Below are 15,786 nucleotides of genomic sequence, written 5' to 3' on the forward strand. Positions count from 1 at the left end.
CCCCCCCATTCCTCTTGCACGTATCTTCTCTCCTTTCATCGCCATTAATCACAGGCTCTGAGCTGATAAGCTTTGGGTGCTATGAAGAGCAAACACTTTGGCTTAGTGCGGAAGGCCAGTCATTAGTATTTTTTTCAGGCTATTAATAGGGCCCAGAGAAACTTTAGCAGAAGTGGATTATCAGAAGAAAGTGGCCTTGGCATGGCTGGTTGTGAATTATAATGAAAACAGCGAGTTTCCTGAGTATTTTGCTGAATGCTTTTCTCTTTCCCTTTGTCAGCTGCATTCAGGCAAGAAACTGGAGCTGAGGAGACCAGGCGATGTCTGCTGTGCGGTTAGCACAGCGATCCAGAGCCACACGCCAGGGATGGAAGCCAGCCCTCAGAGCTCCCCCTCCCCCAGCCCTTTCCTGGGAATCCAGTGTGGTCAGCAGAGCCTTTGGAAATTGGAATTGTTTGGAGGTAAATCAGGGCACAGAGAAGCTGGGGCCCAGAGTTAATTACAGAGGAAATGACCCTGGTCTGGTCTCTCCGGGGCCGGCTGGTCCAGTTTCCCAGCACCGCAGCCCCTTGACAAGTAGAAGGTGGGAAGGGGAGGATGGTCCTCTCCTGTCTGCCCCCTTCCCACCCCTTTGCCTTTCTCTTGCCTTCCTTCTCCCTCCCTCTGATGCTGTTTTCAGAGAAGCCAGAGCTGCCTGCTTGGATCCGTGCCGGTGTGGGAGGCCTGGAAACTCGGAAGGCTGTCCAGGTCACCAAGATCTTGCTGCCAACAGAGCCACCTTCCTCTAGATGATTCCCACTGGCTTTCATGGGGCTTCTGGACCAGGGTGTGGGGCTTTGGTCTCTTTGTTTAGAAACTACACTCAGGAGAGCTGGTCATCCATGGTTTTAGGTGTCAGCAGAAGAGAGAGAGAGAGAGAGAAAGAAGCCCAGTGAGAAGCCACCCACTTGTCCTTCACACTCATAAGGACACGGGAGGCAGGAGAAGCAAGAAGACAGGAACGTGGGTAGGCTACAGTCATTTCTGCTGAGGCAAGTGCTCAGACGATCAGGAGCTTCCACATATGAGCGGAGGGTTGTCTCCCCTCTGCAGGCACAAGAGAACGAGAGAAAGAAAGCATCACGGTAAATACAGCCGCCTCTTTAACCTACGCTCTTCAAGTATTGCTTGCTGTAAACAGTGTTTGGTTTTTGCTTTCGCTTTCATTGCAAGAAACCACTGGCAGATTGGAGTGGAGTCTAAAGCCAAACACCCACGTCCCCAGGTCAGCTCCCAAACGGAATCTCCTGGAGGCCTGGGCCGCATACTCCGGGCCCTTTCCCCAGGGTGCCTGGTGTAGGACAGAGAGCCATGTGAGGCAAAGCTGCCCAGTTGTCCTCGGGGAGGCCAGGCGTCCGGGAGAGGCCCACCGCTCCCCACCTCTGAGAGTAACTTTAGGGGAACCAAACAGAAAAGTACCAAAGATCAGCTCCTCAATTCTTGAGGTTTGAGATTAAATAAAACAAAAACAAACAAAAAACAGTAGCAAAAAAGCATCGGTACTCTACAGACACATATCTCCTCTCTGGAGAGGAGAATATACATGTGTGTGGTGCGTAAAGCTCGATTCCCAGTCGGCCAGGTCGAGCCCCTCCGTGGCGCCACTGTCCGTGCCGAGTCCCGCAGTCGCCGTGCTCCTCGGGCTGCTGCGCTCCTCCGGCCGCTGCCGTAATTCCAGGTTTCACTGGCCTCGATTTTTGCGAAGTGTTTGGTGTGAACTTGTGCTCATTCTCCTCCTTCTCGTGCTCTTATGATTTCCAGGGAAAGCAAGGGATCGCTTTCCCCCCAGTTTCCCTCCGCTTCTCTTGGTAGGCTTTCTCTGGCATTTGGAAACAGGAGTCATTCGAGGAAGGGGAGGTGGGGGGGGCGGGTGGAGGAACGGGGATTGAAATCAGATTGAAACAGAAGTGGGACGGGATTAACAGGGAGGCTTTTTGTTTCGTTTTATTTCTGTTTTTTTTTTTCCTTTTTCTTAAAAAAAATTAAATAAAGTTCTCATTATTTCCCCAATATACATCAAATGAGTTTTCATGCAAAGCAGCAGTCACAGAGGCAGAACTGTCCCCAGTTCGTGCCTCTCGGCTTGAAGAACCGCCTTCCCTGCGCCCCTGCCTCCTGCGGTTCTCACTGTGGGTGGACGATGCCCGCCTCCTCTCCCTGCGGGAGCCGGCAGGTGCCGGGGCCCTGGCTGGCGTCGGGGGAGGGGCCCTCCCCTCTCCCCAGGATGGGGTCCCAGGGGACAGCAAGCTCTGGGGGGGCTGATCCCCTTCACTTGTCCTTCCGTCTGAGACTCCCGGTGTGGCAGCTTTCACAGGCCCCTCTTCCTGGGAACGTGAGGCTCCATCTCTCAGCTCTCGATGGACATGGCATTTATGAGCTGTTCCACCTTGTACGCCAGCCGCTGTCGCCGGGCCTGCTCATCCTGCTCCAGGGCCCCGATGAGCTGAGGAACAACAACAACAACAAAACAAAGGTGGGGAAGACTTCAGGATGCCGTTCAGAGGCTCCTCATTTACAGAATCCTGCATCCTTCCAACTGCCTTTCCATTCTGCCCCAACGAACATAAGCTGAAGGAATGCAAATGATTGAATATACACACACGTATGCCCGTGTGCGCATGTGTACGTACGTCTACACATACACACGTACGTGTCTCTGTCGATATAGATCTTAAAACAATGTGTTTAAAGCAATAGCTCGCATGCGCGACAAAGTGCTGTGTAGTTATTAGCTATTATCACGATTATGATTACTTCTAATGCTAATTTTAGGCACCATGCCAACGCAGGCCTCGCAAACGCTCCGGAGCCGTCCCACGCGACCCCTGCCCCGTCAAGGTCCACCTGCGTCCCTGAAACATAACTGACAGGATCTGCCCAAGTGCAAAGAACAGTCTGATTCACTGTTTAAGAAAGGATGAAATGAATTGTACAACACTTGGAGAGGGAAAACAATTATGTTATTAAGAGTGTTATTTATCGTATTAACAATGAGTGAAAGACAATGGAATGTGTAAGAAAGCGTTGGATGAATCAGAGAGGAGAGGCTGCTGTCTAAGGGAATGGTAATGAGTCTTGAGCTCATGGGTTTTGGACTCTAGTCCATGACTGTATGTTTTCTAAATTACCCTCTGTCGCTGTTATCGAGGGGCCGAGCCAGGCGCTCTGCGTAACTGTCTTTCTGGCTGCGTGTGGGTCTCTGTCCCCTCCCGGGCCCCGCCTTACCTCTTCGCTGTACTTGCTGACATAGGAGTAGATCTCATTGAGGGCGCTCAACATATTGAACTCCACCGCGTGCAGACGGGACTGCTCGGCCAGGTAGGCGTTCATGTCCTGGTCACTGATGGCGGGGAGCTTGGCGATGTCCGCATAGTATCTGGCGTAGAGAGGACCGGCTTCTTAACGGGGGCCCAGCACGTTCATCTGCCCTACCCTGACCTCAGGCCCCTGGAGAGCATCAGATGTCCCCAGTCGCTCCTGCCTCCGTATTTCTTTTCTGATGTGTCTTCCTTCTGGCTCTTTGCCTCAAGCTAAGGCTGCGGCCTGGAGACTGGTGCTGGCTAGGCCAGACTCCACCCAGCTGGGAGCTCCTACTACAGTGCCCCCCAGAATGCTTAAAAGCCCAGACTTCGAGTCTCTCAATCCCAGCTCTAGTACCTGCAGGCTGTGTGACCTTGGATGAGCTACTTAGCCTTGGTCTCCTCATCAGTAAAATGGGGATGATGATAATAATACTTCGCAACTTGGTTGGATATTTTACTGAGATTATACATAAAAACTCTTTATCACAGTGCTGGTTGCTTAGCATGTGCTCAATGAAAGGTAATCAGAATGATAATGGTCTGATGTCCAAAGGCACAGAGGTTCCCCTTCTCCCCCCATCCCAGCAGGAAGTTTGGATAAGGGGGAACGATGGGAGCATGAGATCTGAAGGTACCACAGACTCAGTTGTGGGTTGTGAGTCCTCAGTCGGTGAGGCCCGCAGGGTGGGGAATGGGGCAAACAGATGGGGGTGCGGGTTTGTCCCGGGGGGTGCTACTGACCTCTCCACCCAGCTCTTGTAGCTGGGGATGTCCTTGGCGTACAGCAGCTTGTTGGAGGGGGAGTCCTTGCCCAGTCGGTGCTCTGACGTGGAGCAAGAGTCCATGAAAGTCTGGGCCACCACGGACAGGCACGCATCCGTGATGCTGCCCTTATGGATGTCAAACACAAACTGGGGGTTCTTGATCACGTTCACCCAGAAGCGCAGAGGGAGGCTGTAGAAAAAGGCAGAGCAGATCCTGAGGGCCGAACCTCTGTGGGGCCCCTGATGGCGTCCAAGAATATTCCTCTCCTCCCTCTACAAGTCAAAATTCTCCCTCCCAAGGGCAAAGGGATGAAATCACAGAGAACTGCTCCAGCCAGGGCTGCTCGTTTAGCCTGAGCCGATCCTGACCCTGGGAGAAAGGAGAGGCACCATCGTACCCAAACTGGGTGCTGACCCTGGTCCTTAACCACCAAGGGGTAGATGTGGGTGGGTTCCAGCCACTTTTTTCCAGAGGCCTCCCGGCAGGAAGCCCAAGGATAGAGAACTGCACGATTTTCTCAGAACTTCAAACAAAGCCACTGGTCCCGTCCCAGTGCCCATGGCCATTGTCCGGAAGGCTGCAGCCAGCTGCCCCAGGCTGTGCCCCTCCACCCAGCCGGGCCCCTTGCACCGCTTTGCAGGGCCAGCCAGGCCTGAGGGGCTGAGAAGTGGACCCCCCCACACCGGGGGGCAGCCCTGGGGAGAGCCCTTCCCCTCCCTGGGCAGGGCAGATGGGGGAGAGGAGGCCATGGTTGGCATGCTGAGATGACTCGCCGTAGCTCAGCGTTTTTCCCACCCCAACGGGAATGCATCAGTCGTTAGAAGGGTTCCTTCTTGAGACGTGGGAATTTATGATCAGAGGAGAATGGGTTTTCTCTGCTCCTGAGGCCATAAGGTGGATCAGCCCACTCATTCCCCTTTGAAATCACAACAGCTGCTGTGCCTGTGCCTTTTCCAACTTGGCCTTCTCTCCCAGCTGCTTTCGGGGCCTTAACTCCTGGGCTCCTCTGTGGAATGAGCTTTGTCCTCTGGCTTGTCCTCCTGGCCTGGGATGACATTCCAGAAATCCAGCCTGCCTCTCTTCTCCCCTTCTTTGTTTTCTCTTGACCCTCAAACACCCCAAACTTGACCCTCAAAGACCCCAAATGTCTCAGTCATGCCAAGTCTTGAGAAGGTCAACTTCGCCCACTCCGAGGCCTTCCAGGATGATTTCCGCTTATCTTTCAAAGGGCAACAGGATCGCTCACTTTCCTGTAGCCTGGGAGGAGCTGCCTCGGCTGAGAAGTGACTCATCCCTTCCACCCTCCCTTCCTCTGGCAGCTGTGCCAGAGCTTCTAATATTCTTTCCTTGGACATGAGCTATTTGAGTTCTGGATAAGGGGGCTCTTCCCACCACAACTCCAGCAGAGGGCATTGCTATGACTTGGGCCTGTCTGGAAACAGAAGGCAGAGAGATGGGGATAATCCAGAACTTTCTCTTCATCTCCCTGAGATGGCACACTTCCAGCATGGGGCTGAGGAACCTTCCAAAGCAAAGGAGACGGCCACGGCCCTGCCCCGGGAATGAACACGAGAGAGGCCTGGTCCGGTGTAAGCGCGCTGTGGGCTCCTCACCCGCCACCACCAGAATCTCCCCATTTCGCTACCCTGTGATCAAAGCTGCAGACCCAGAGGGCCAGGAACCACAGCATCTTGAAGAAGAAAGGATTCTATGGGCTTGGGGTTGGGTTTTTCCAAAGTGTTTTGCTGGTTGCTAAGATTTTTGCTTCCCAAATAACAGCCGGGTCCCATCTGTGTCGGCTCTGTTTTCTGAGGAGATCGCTGACTCCAGACAGCTGTGTGGGCTGCCTGCCCAACCCAAATGCCTGGACCTCCTCTCTCCCCTCTCCGGGCGCTTTCCTGGAGGAAGGTTTTTGACTCCGGCTCTCGGCCAGGCCCTGTCTGACCTGAAAGGCAGTCCTTGGCTTGGTCTGTGGTCTAGATCTAAAGCCCAGGAGAGAAGGGTCGCCTGCTAGGGCCCGCGGGAGCCGCTTCTCCCACTACGGTGTGTGGCTGCGGAGGTTACCTCCGGGGAGAGAGTCATGCCTGCAAGACGTCCCGTCTGCTGCTCCCTGAGAGCCGCGGGGTAATAACTCAGCCATAAGGGGTTCGCGATGACATCCTCCTGGTCGGTGGGCCGGAGTCTGTAGCAAGTGCAAGCTCTCTCCCCAGGGTCTACATTCAATTCAGGGCTCCCCTGCTCAGGGACGGCCTTCTGTTCCGTCCTGCTCAGAATGCCTGACACCGTCTGGCTTTGAAGCTCTGCAACGAGGTCTCAAATGTGGCTCTTTCTGTAGGTCCCCCCAGCAACCTTTCCTGGGAACGAGGGGTCTCAGAGTCGGGGAGGAAGTGCTTCCCTGTCCTCAACCTGAAAGGACAGCGCTCAGGCATGTGTCCTGGTGCCGGGCCCTAAGCCAGGCCGGCCCCGCTTGGCGATGGCAGCCTGGGGACCACGCTGGCTCTGCAGAGCACGTGTGAGCCATTTGTTCTAGGAATCTCGGGTTACCCAGTCTGGGGAAGAACAGGCTCCCCCCATCTCCCTGGCCCCTGCTGGCCCCTGCCTCCCGCAGCTCAGCTCCTGACCTCTCCAGGCTATAGCTCCACCCCCCCAGCTCCCCCAGGGGTTACCAGTTGCTTTTCCAGGTGTGTCGCACATCTGTGTCGTGGATGCTGTGTCTGTCCGCCTGCTCATCCAGGAAATCAAACATGTACTTGATGGCCAGGGGGAGAGCGCTGCCCCGGTGCACAGTGCTGAACAAGGTCTCAAACAAGTCGTCCACGAACTTCTGCAGGGTGCCCTGTGGCGGGGGACGGTGGGGGAGTATGAGGTGGGGGCTGGGGGAGGGGGTGCAGGCAGCAGACGGGCAGACCAGATGGTGCCTTGGACTGATCCTGCCTTGGAAATTTGTCTGCAGCGCCAGGCTGTGCAGACGGTGTGGTGGGGGTGGGGAGGAGGCTGCTGGGGGGCCGGGGAGCTGGGAGGGACTGAAGGGCTGCAGACTCCTGGGAAGAATCTCTCCCCAACCCCGTAGCCCCAGGTCACAGCTATGCCCCTGTCCGTGCTGGCAGGTATGGGCACAGGGTGTGGGACAGGAGGATAGCGAATGCTCTGAGCACAGGCTGCCCACAGGGAACGGTGGGTACATGCTGGGACCAGAGGGTGTCTGAAGAACCAGCTGGAGGACCGTGAGCCTCCTGGCAGGACTGCAGACGGTCTGATTGAGACGTGTGAAGAGGGGTGCCGTCTTAGTGGCCTGGGATAAGTGGTGTGTACAGTGGGTGCTGCGGGGGAAGGGTCCAGATCCAAGAACACCCAGGCACAGCCCGGACCCACAAGGCCTCTGGGCAGCGACCAGGCTGGGCCTGGGTTCCCCAGTGTCCAGGCTCAAGGGACACCTCTGAACGTCAGGAAAATGTCCAGCCTTTTCTGGTGCCTCTGTTGGTCCCTTATTAGCATATTAGGAAAAGCCAAATTTGAGACATATGGTCTGAGGGTGTATTTCTCTGCCCCTTTTGGGAGCAAGTCAGAGCTGTAATCTGGATGCCACCGCATTAGAATTTCAGCGGCATTTTTGTGGGGTCAGTGGGGGAGAGTATTTGAAATCTGACCTGTGCTGGCAAATACGGGCCATATAATTGCCATACTTACAGGCATATCTGTTCTCTGCTTGGGAAGCGGGAAGACAGCTTTAGGTCATAGCTTCCAACACTGTGGCTACCTCACCTCCATCAGCATTTGGGGGCAGATGGGATGGGACAGGGAAGGGGGGGCCTTCTCTCTAATTGCTGGCAGGAGCCAACCTTCGTGCTTTTCCCTCCCATTGTGGCCAGAAAGTGGGTGGAAAAGGCAGTGATGGTGGAGGCAGGCATATCTGTCCAGCTAACGTCACTCAGAAAACCCCAACATTTTCCTAAAAGGTACAGGGACCCAGAGATGAGGGCAGCTGCTCTAAAGAGTAATGGTGGTCTGCAGGGGCAATTTTTTGGGCAATTTTTGCCAAAGGGTAGAGCACAACAGCGGCCTGATCCTCTGGAAAGCCCACTCTGGGACCTGGACCTGCTCATCTGAATGGGTCCCCTTAAGGGCAGACTCCATGACATCCTTCTTATGCCGGGGGTGGGGGTGGAGGGTGGGCAGGACGTACCCCTCTAAGGAGCCCTCCCCGGGCTGGGCAGAGCAGGAGTTACCTTGGTGGCCAGTAGCCGTGTCAAGTAGATCTCAGACACCATCTTGCTGCCCCGGTCACCCTCCTTCTGGTCCCCATGGTCATGGTTCTTCACCAGATGCCACACCTTAACCCCGCTCTCCAGGTCTGGGGTGATCATGGGGGCTCTGGACCGCAGGCTGTCGGGGCTGCCTGTGTACCTGAAGGAGGAGTCTGAGGAGAAGGGGGCAGTGGAGGCTCATAAGACACCGATTTCACCAGTCTTGCCTGTAGAATCCTTCTAGAATCTTTGCCCTCCTACTGCACTGATTCAGAAAAAACTAATTTCAATGGGAAGGGGACTCTTGGGACCTCATATCTGGTGGGTTATTTTAGGGACCCTTGGTTGGCATGAGGATGGAGGAGCCTGAAGACTTTTCTTGAAAAATAAGATTTAGAAATTCTGTGAGCTGGAGAGAGCCTTGAGAATTTGAGAGCACATCTCCCCGCCCCCCCCTCACAACCCCCCACAACACTTCCACAGGAAAGAATAATCAATAGGTAAAATGTCAGCTGAATTTTTTCATAGGGGCTTTGATGAAAAATCTGGGTGCTAAGAAGCTGTAAGTTGGAATGCCCCCTCTTGGGAGTTAACGGGTCCTTCCTCCTTGGGGCCTAGAGTATGGACTCAACTATGCCATTTTTGGAGCCGCTGGACGCAGGCCTGCGGTGTACTTGGGCTGCACAGCCCAAAGCCTTACTGCATTCACAAAATCAGAGGACAAGGAAGGAGCAAGAGGGACTGAAGCTCAGTCACCTCGTGGCCCAGTGGGGGACACTTTTGAGAGTAAAGGGGGACCATTAACCACTCAGCCAGAACAAAAGGTATAAACAGGGACTGGCAGGTGGGAACCCCCATCCCCGTGCCTCCCTGAGGCTGGGCCCCTCCCACTCCTTCACCAGGTCTGGACTGTCAAAGCAAGGGTGCCTGGGCCCACGGGCTCTGCTCCCACAGCTCTGGGAATGGGTACACTCGGGGAGAGGGGAAGCCAATGGGCAAACGTCCTTGACTGGCAGAGGGCAGCTGGGAGGGGAAGGGTCCCCCGGGGGAGGTCACAGAGGTCACCTCTGAGCTGCCCAGGCTGCCTTGCCGGGTCTCACCGTATCTGCTGATGGAGGTCCGGGAGATGCTGGCAGAGGCGGGGATGTTGTAGGAGGAGGTCTGTTTGGGGACCAGAGCCACCACCGATCTGTCGGACACCTGAGGACGGTGGGAAAGGTACAGTGTGGGTGAACAGGGAAAGTGAATCGTCATGCACTTCTAGAAGGTAATGAAATAGATATGGGGTGGAGCACAAGGAGGTCAGGAATACTAAAAATAACACGGTCGCTACTTCGCCAGTGCGTCCACTGTGGTGGTTACTCGCCACCTGTGCGACGTGTGCACTTGAAATTCGGTGAGTCTGAAGGGAGACACGTTCTAAGTGTCTGAACGGGAAACTACTAACTGTAATGCAAACTGTGATGCTGTAAACACATAATATACACTAGGTTTCAAGGACTTCGCGTGAATAAAAGAACACAAACTCTTGCGTTAACGATTCCTATATTGATTCCGTGTTGAAACGGATAATTATTTTAGAATCAGATTAAAATATATCGTTACCATTAATCGTTATCAGCTTATTTTTACTTTTTAAATGGGGCCAGTAAAAAATTTTAGGTTACACATGTGGCTTGCATGATATTTCTACTGGACAGCTTGGGCTAGACCCAGCCTCCCTTCAACCTTGTGAGTTCGTACAATTACTCCCATTTTACAGGTGAGGAAAACGACGCAGAGAGGGGGCGAAGACACATCTTCAAAGTCACACAGAGAATCTGTGGTTCAGCCAATATTTGTCGCCTGGGTCTGTCCAGGCTCCAGAGCACATGTTCTCCCCATTAGATCCTAATTTGGGATTTTATTTCAAGTCACCCTGGTCTGAAGCCCATTTTTCCTTTTGGCTCTGATTTCTTTCTGGCCTGGGTCCTATAGTGCCCAGGCCACCTTGACGAGTTTCACCAATAGGGCAGCTGCTCTTGGGGAGCCAGAGGGAAAGATGGCACGTTGCCCCATCCTCTGTGAGGGTGACCAGGCTCAGCACCCGGCCTGGAGGGAAAGGGCTGATAAATGAGGAGCCATATTGAAGACATTTGGGGCCATTTTGATTTAAGATTACCCTCCATCCAATAAAAACGGAGAATCCCCAGAATTGTGGCGATCCAATTAAACCCCTAACGCAGAGGGAATAAAACAGCTATAATAATGTTATGGGCCATAAAACATTCCTATTAAACCATTTTTTATTTTAACAATTTTTATGAACTTTATAAGTTTGATTTATAGCTGCACCAGTCGTAAAACCATCTTTCTGGGTCTTAAATTGTCAGTCCCTCTCTCCCACCAAAAAAGAATTAAATGTTGGGAAGTCAAACTATAAATGAACATTAGCGCTAACGAGATTCCCTGATAGCCGGTTTTAGTAGTGGTGTTTAATTTTACCCTCCCTATAAATCTGCGGGAGCCCGGGAAGTTTTTTAACATCTCTTTGTTAATTAAGATTATGCAGATTTGCTCCTGTAGGGCCTTCCTGGACCTTTGACTCCTGAGGAGGGTAAGGTGGGGGCAGTGCTCTGACTTGGTGGCCTAGAGCTGCAGGGCCCTGGGGTCTTCCCCGTGCCTGGAAGTGGCTCCAGTGACTCCCCAGCCGGGGCAGCGCCCTGGACTGCCAGTGGCCTGCACCATCCGCACCAGCTCTGGGACTGAGCAGTGGGGTCCTCTCCGCCTCTCTTTTAGGAACTCTCCTTGCAACGGATGCTCTGAAAGCCTGGCTGGGGGAGAGGTTTACACCCCCAGGAAGAACAGGTTACATTCTTCACGTATGGTTTGCTGTCACCTGGAGGAGGATTCACAAGGTGACTCGAATGACCACGGTTCAACTCAATTCCAGGTCTTGTCACTAAATCTCTCTCGTCTTCAGTCCTCGGCCTTCCTTTCTCTTGACAGACAGGCGGTGCAAATTGGACAAGCGGTGCAAATCCGTGGTCAGGCTGCCTGGCTGGGTGTGACCTTGGCTGTGCCACATCCTAGCTCTGTGACCTCAGGAAAGTCGGTGAACCTCTCCGAGTCTCCCAAGTGAGTCTCCTTCGTCGATGAAGATAATAATGGCATCTAGGTTTGTCCTGAGGCTCAAAGGAGTCAGGACACATGAAGGCTGCCAGCCGCGCCTGGCACCCAGTGGGCACCTTGGAGCTACTGGGATTAGTGTTGTTATTATGAGCATCAACATCATCATCGCCGTCCCCCAAAGGGAAGAATAATCCCTGTTGCTCCCTGTCACTCAGGGCTAGCATGTGGGAAGTACCTTGCACTCGGTAAAGCTCAGTAAATATTTGAGGAATGAATGAATACATGAATGATAAATGACATTGGGGAATTGAAAGTGCTTTGTATGATGAGCACTGTAAGAACAGAATATTCCATTCTCATCGGGAGCCTTAGGACGAAAAGCCCAGGAACGAGCGTCAGGGCATCACAGACAGAAGAGAAAGGCCTCCCTCCTGCCCTTGAGAAACTTCTGATTCGAAGGCACGGTGCTCTGGTGCTCTTCACTTCTGTGCTTTCTTCTTGGGCTCTAACTGGATCATTACAAGAGTTCTCCAGGATGCACAAGGCGCCCTGTGAGGTCGGGGCGGGGTGGGGTGTGTGTGTGTGTGTGGGGGGGTGGAATCAGCAGGGACCTGCGAGAACCATCCTGGGTGTGAGTCTACACCCTACAGTACCCCTCCTGTTATTTCGCATCCTTCCCACCGCCTTCACAAGCCCGGCTGCCATCTCCAGATGTCATCTTAACGGATCAGGAGCCCCGGGTCTCGAGAGGTGGAAGTCACCCCACCAGTGAGTGGAGAAGCAGGGGCTGAGGTGAGGCCTGAGAGGCCTTGAACTCTTCTTGGACACCAGGCTCAGTCCATCCGGGCCTTGGTGCGGTCAGGGGGTCAGCACAGTTTACGCAGGCCGGCAAGGGGGATGGAGCCCGGAGAGGAGGGTTTCGGGGGGCTGCCCCGGCGGCCCCCTCACTGGCTTCCTCTGTGCCTCGGAGCCTCCCAGCCAGCTCCTCTCGGCCTTCAGGACCCGAGTGGCCTGGCCGGTGGCAACTCCACGCTTGCCAGTGCAGCCCGCCAGCCCCCCTGCGCCCTCCCGGTGAGGCACCGACCGAGGAGGATGTTATTAATCAGGCAGTCCCGAAGGGTCCTGCAGCCCGAGGCGCTTCTCCTGGTTGCTTTAATTTCCCTCGGTGTCTCTCATTTCCAGCTTCTATTTTAGTATTTTTCCTGAATCCCGACCAGCCTACCTGTGCTTAATCTTACAGAGCCCCCCCCAACCCACCCACCCACCCGTCCCAGCAGCCACGAGTTCCTCCCCATGGCAAGGAAGGGGAGGTGGGAATAGATGCCTCCTGGAGCTTTTGTTCTATTGCTGACATTTTTTTGGGACCAGTCATCCATCCACGCTTTATCTCCTGTACTGGATCTATTCCACACACCCTTATGGGGCGGGGAGCGCTCTGAACTCCATTTTACAGATGAGAAGGAAGAGAACTGAGAGTAATTTCCCCAAGGACGTCAGCTAGTCAGTGGCTGAGCTCGAGAGCTGAAGACAAGTCTGTCGGATCTCCTGCTCTATGGCAAGTGAGTGAGCAGCGTGAGCTGCTTCGAGAAGGTGCTGAGGATAGAGAGCAGCAGATCCCTGTGGTCGGCGTCCTGGCCGGGGCCCTCACAACAGGCAATTCTCCTGCGGACTTGGGGGTACACAGGAGAAAAGCGCCTCGACTTCCCCAGGCCAGGTAAGTCCGTTTCTCGGCGTGGAGTCGGGGCACTCCTGTTTTGGGGAAGTATCCTGGGGATTCTAATGGGTGACTGTGGCTGAGAATCTCTGATTTAGATTCAGAGGGAAGAGGACAGGGGGAGACAGTTTCCCAGGGCCCGAAGGAACAATCTGGGGAGTCAGAGGTCGTGGTGCAAAGCCCCTGCCCTCACCTGATAATGCATCAGCGTGTTCAGCCGCTTCCAGTCCCCCTCGATCTTGGTGGTGATGTCCTCGTCTTGCAGCACGACCCGGGCTATCCGGCCTTGACGCCACTCTGGGGGGAGAGGGTGGTGCAGGTGGCAGTGTGAGCGCGCCAGAGGCTGGGAGCCAGGGTCACCCAGTCCTGCTTCCTTTAGAAACCTGGCAACCCAGCTCCATGCTGGTGCCACTCATAGTACTTAGAGACTTCAAGGGCTCCATGGGGTCAAGACCACACGGGGGAGAAGTGTGAGCAGGAAGTGTCCTGGGAGAAGTACTACCTGTGGCCCCTCACCTGGACAGGACCCAGTCATGCAGGACAGGGCTTCCCATTTTCTCACCCCACCCCATCTCATCACCCAAGTGCCCTCCTGGAAGCCACTTTTCTTACCCCTTGCCTCCCATACTCCAAGGCTGGGCCTCCTACCCAAGTCCATGTCAACAGCCCTCGGCCGCTGGGAGTAGGGCACATTCTTATAGATGGCATCAAGGATCTTCTCCTTGACCTGCGTGATGGTGTCACAGTTTAACACCTTTACTGGGATCTCTGGGCTGTTCTCGTTGTCGGGGTTGACGCAGTTCAGGATCTACAGGTGATGAGAGAGGGGGAGCAGGATGGGAGTTCAAGGGGCAGCTTGACAGAGAGGGAGCAAGGCCTTGGAATTCTCTCTTTCCAAGGCTTACCCTCCTTACAGGAGAAACAGCTGTGCCTCAGTTTCCCTTGCCTGCCTGCCATCTGCTAAATGACAACCTGAGTCATGCCTACCCTTCTCTTCTCAAAGAACTGAGACTCCACTTTCTAGCTCCCCGTTAGCTTGGGCACAACTGTTTTCCTGAAACAAGGCATCCTAGGTGTCCTACCTAGAGATGGCTCCAGGTATATGGAGGGCTGACCACCCACTCCCCCAAAAGCCTCCATATCAGGAACTAGCAAATTCCCATTCTTCCCCATAACGCTAATTTCCTCACACCTAGTGGAGGGTGATCTCCTCCTCGGCCATATCATCTAGGGTAAACCGAGGCAGACAGCCCTCTTTGGGTCCACCAAATGAGATGCAGAGGGGGAACCCAGGTGTGCGTGCTCCGCTCTTGGAACAGTCGGCATCCCCCTTAGACTTGCTCCCAGGCTGTCTTGTAGCCTCTTTATCGACCACTCGGATTAGCTTTGTGCTCTGACGGCAGAGTAGGGAACAGCCGTGGCCCCTGAGCTTCCGGCCTCCTCACCAGGGTCTTGTACTCGATCTGCTGCCGGATGAGCTTGTCTTCACTCAGAGAGTAGCGGGCCTCACCCGTGATGGCGTCGATGGGGCCCTTCTCCATCTGCTGCTTGATGGCGCAGTAGAGCATGAAGAGTGGCTCCCCTGCACACTCCTGCGGGCACAGGCAGGGCGTGGGGTGTGAGGTGGCACCAATCTCCTCCTCTCCCTCTCCTGGCCCCACTCCTAGGCCCGCTTTGCCTCAGAGCACCCCGGCCAGGCAGGTTCCTATTCCCAGGGGGTCCCCACACAGCCCTGATGGCCAGGCTTACGAGCAGCAGGCCCCCATCTGGCTCTCAACTCAAGGCCCCGGCTCACGCCCACTCTCACCTTCAGGAACTTGTGCAGGAGGAAGGCAAACCAATTGGTCAGCATCTTCTCAGCCACAGACTCTGTCCTGGGGAGGGAGAAGGGATGAGGGGCAGTCCTTTATGGAGAGGTCTCGGAGAGGGGGTCTGGCTTGCATGCAACGTGGCTCAAGAGAGCAACAGGGCATCAAAGGACTCAGGGCTGGCAGCCAGGACCCCAGGGCTGGAAGTGTGACCTTGGGCCAGATGCTTCTTCTTTCTGGGCCTCCCTTCCCCGTGGAAATGGAGTGGTGCTGCGGGTCTGCGGATGGAGGCACCAAGTCCGCCACTCCACAGGGCTGTCAGTCACCAGTGCTCCCTGCTTCCTGCTGGCCTCGGGATGAGAAACAGAGTTTCTCGGTCCCTCTGCGATTCCTTGCATGCCCAAATACTTCCTCTTCCTGCCCAGGAGGTCCCTGGTACGTGTGCCCCTCCAACCTCGAAGCATCGGACCACCTGTATTCCAATCCTGACTATGCCATGTACTGGCTGTGTGACCCTGGGCGAGTCCTTTCCCCCTCTGGGTTCATTTCCCCCATCTCCAAATGGGGACAATGACAATAATGTCTATCTCAGGGGGCTGTTGTCAGGACTGAATGAGTTAATATACATAAAGGGCTCGGAACAGCGCCTGAAGCCTTGGCTGTCGTTACTGTGTGGGGCCGTGGATCCCAGGGTGCCCCAGTGTTTAGCAGACAGGGGATCTGCTTCTGCAAACAGCACCCCTCCCCACCCCGTTTCCTGGGCTGCAGATCTGGGGAATGAGAAGGAACAAAGCCCCTGTGAC

At 54.7% G+C, this 15,786-nt stretch overlaps 1 protein-coding gene across 1 annotated transcript in view; it reads right to left on the reverse strand.

The window, feature by feature from the left end:
• Positions 1 to 1,957: 1,957 nt before the first annotated feature.
• The window catches only part of PLXNA2 (plexin A2), a 205,642-nt gene continuing 191,813 nt past the window's right edge, over positions 1,958 to 15,786 (reverse strand). The window contains exons 23-32 of the mRNA XM_038542031.1: positions 14,983 to 15,049; positions 14,621 to 14,767; positions 13,824 to 13,983; positions 13,369 to 13,472; positions 9,451 to 9,550; positions 8,333 to 8,523; positions 6,773 to 6,942; positions 4,083 to 4,295; positions 3,265 to 3,415; positions 1,958 to 2,482 (exon numbers count right to left, since the gene is read on the reverse strand). Of these exons, the coding sequence (XP_038397959.1) occupies positions 2,387 to 2,482; positions 3,265 to 3,415; positions 4,083 to 4,295; positions 6,773 to 6,942; positions 8,333 to 8,523; positions 9,451 to 9,550; positions 13,369 to 13,472; positions 13,824 to 13,983; positions 14,621 to 14,767; positions 14,983 to 15,049 (1,399 nt within the window). The 3' untranslated portion in view covers positions 1,958 to 2,386. The remainder of the gene's footprint in view (positions 2,483 to 3,264; positions 3,416 to 4,082; positions 4,296 to 6,772; positions 6,943 to 8,332; positions 8,524 to 9,450; positions 9,551 to 13,368; positions 13,473 to 13,823; positions 13,984 to 14,620; positions 14,768 to 14,982; positions 15,050 to 15,786) is intronic.

Source organism: Canis lupus, chromosome 7 (assembly GCF_011100685.1).
Source record: "Canis lupus familiaris isolate Mischka breed German Shepherd chromosome 7, alternate assembly UU_Cfam_GSD_1.0, whole genome shotgun sequence".
In the NCBI taxonomy this organism is placed as follows: Eukaryota; Metazoa; Chordata; class Mammalia; order Carnivora; family Canidae; genus Canis; species Canis lupus.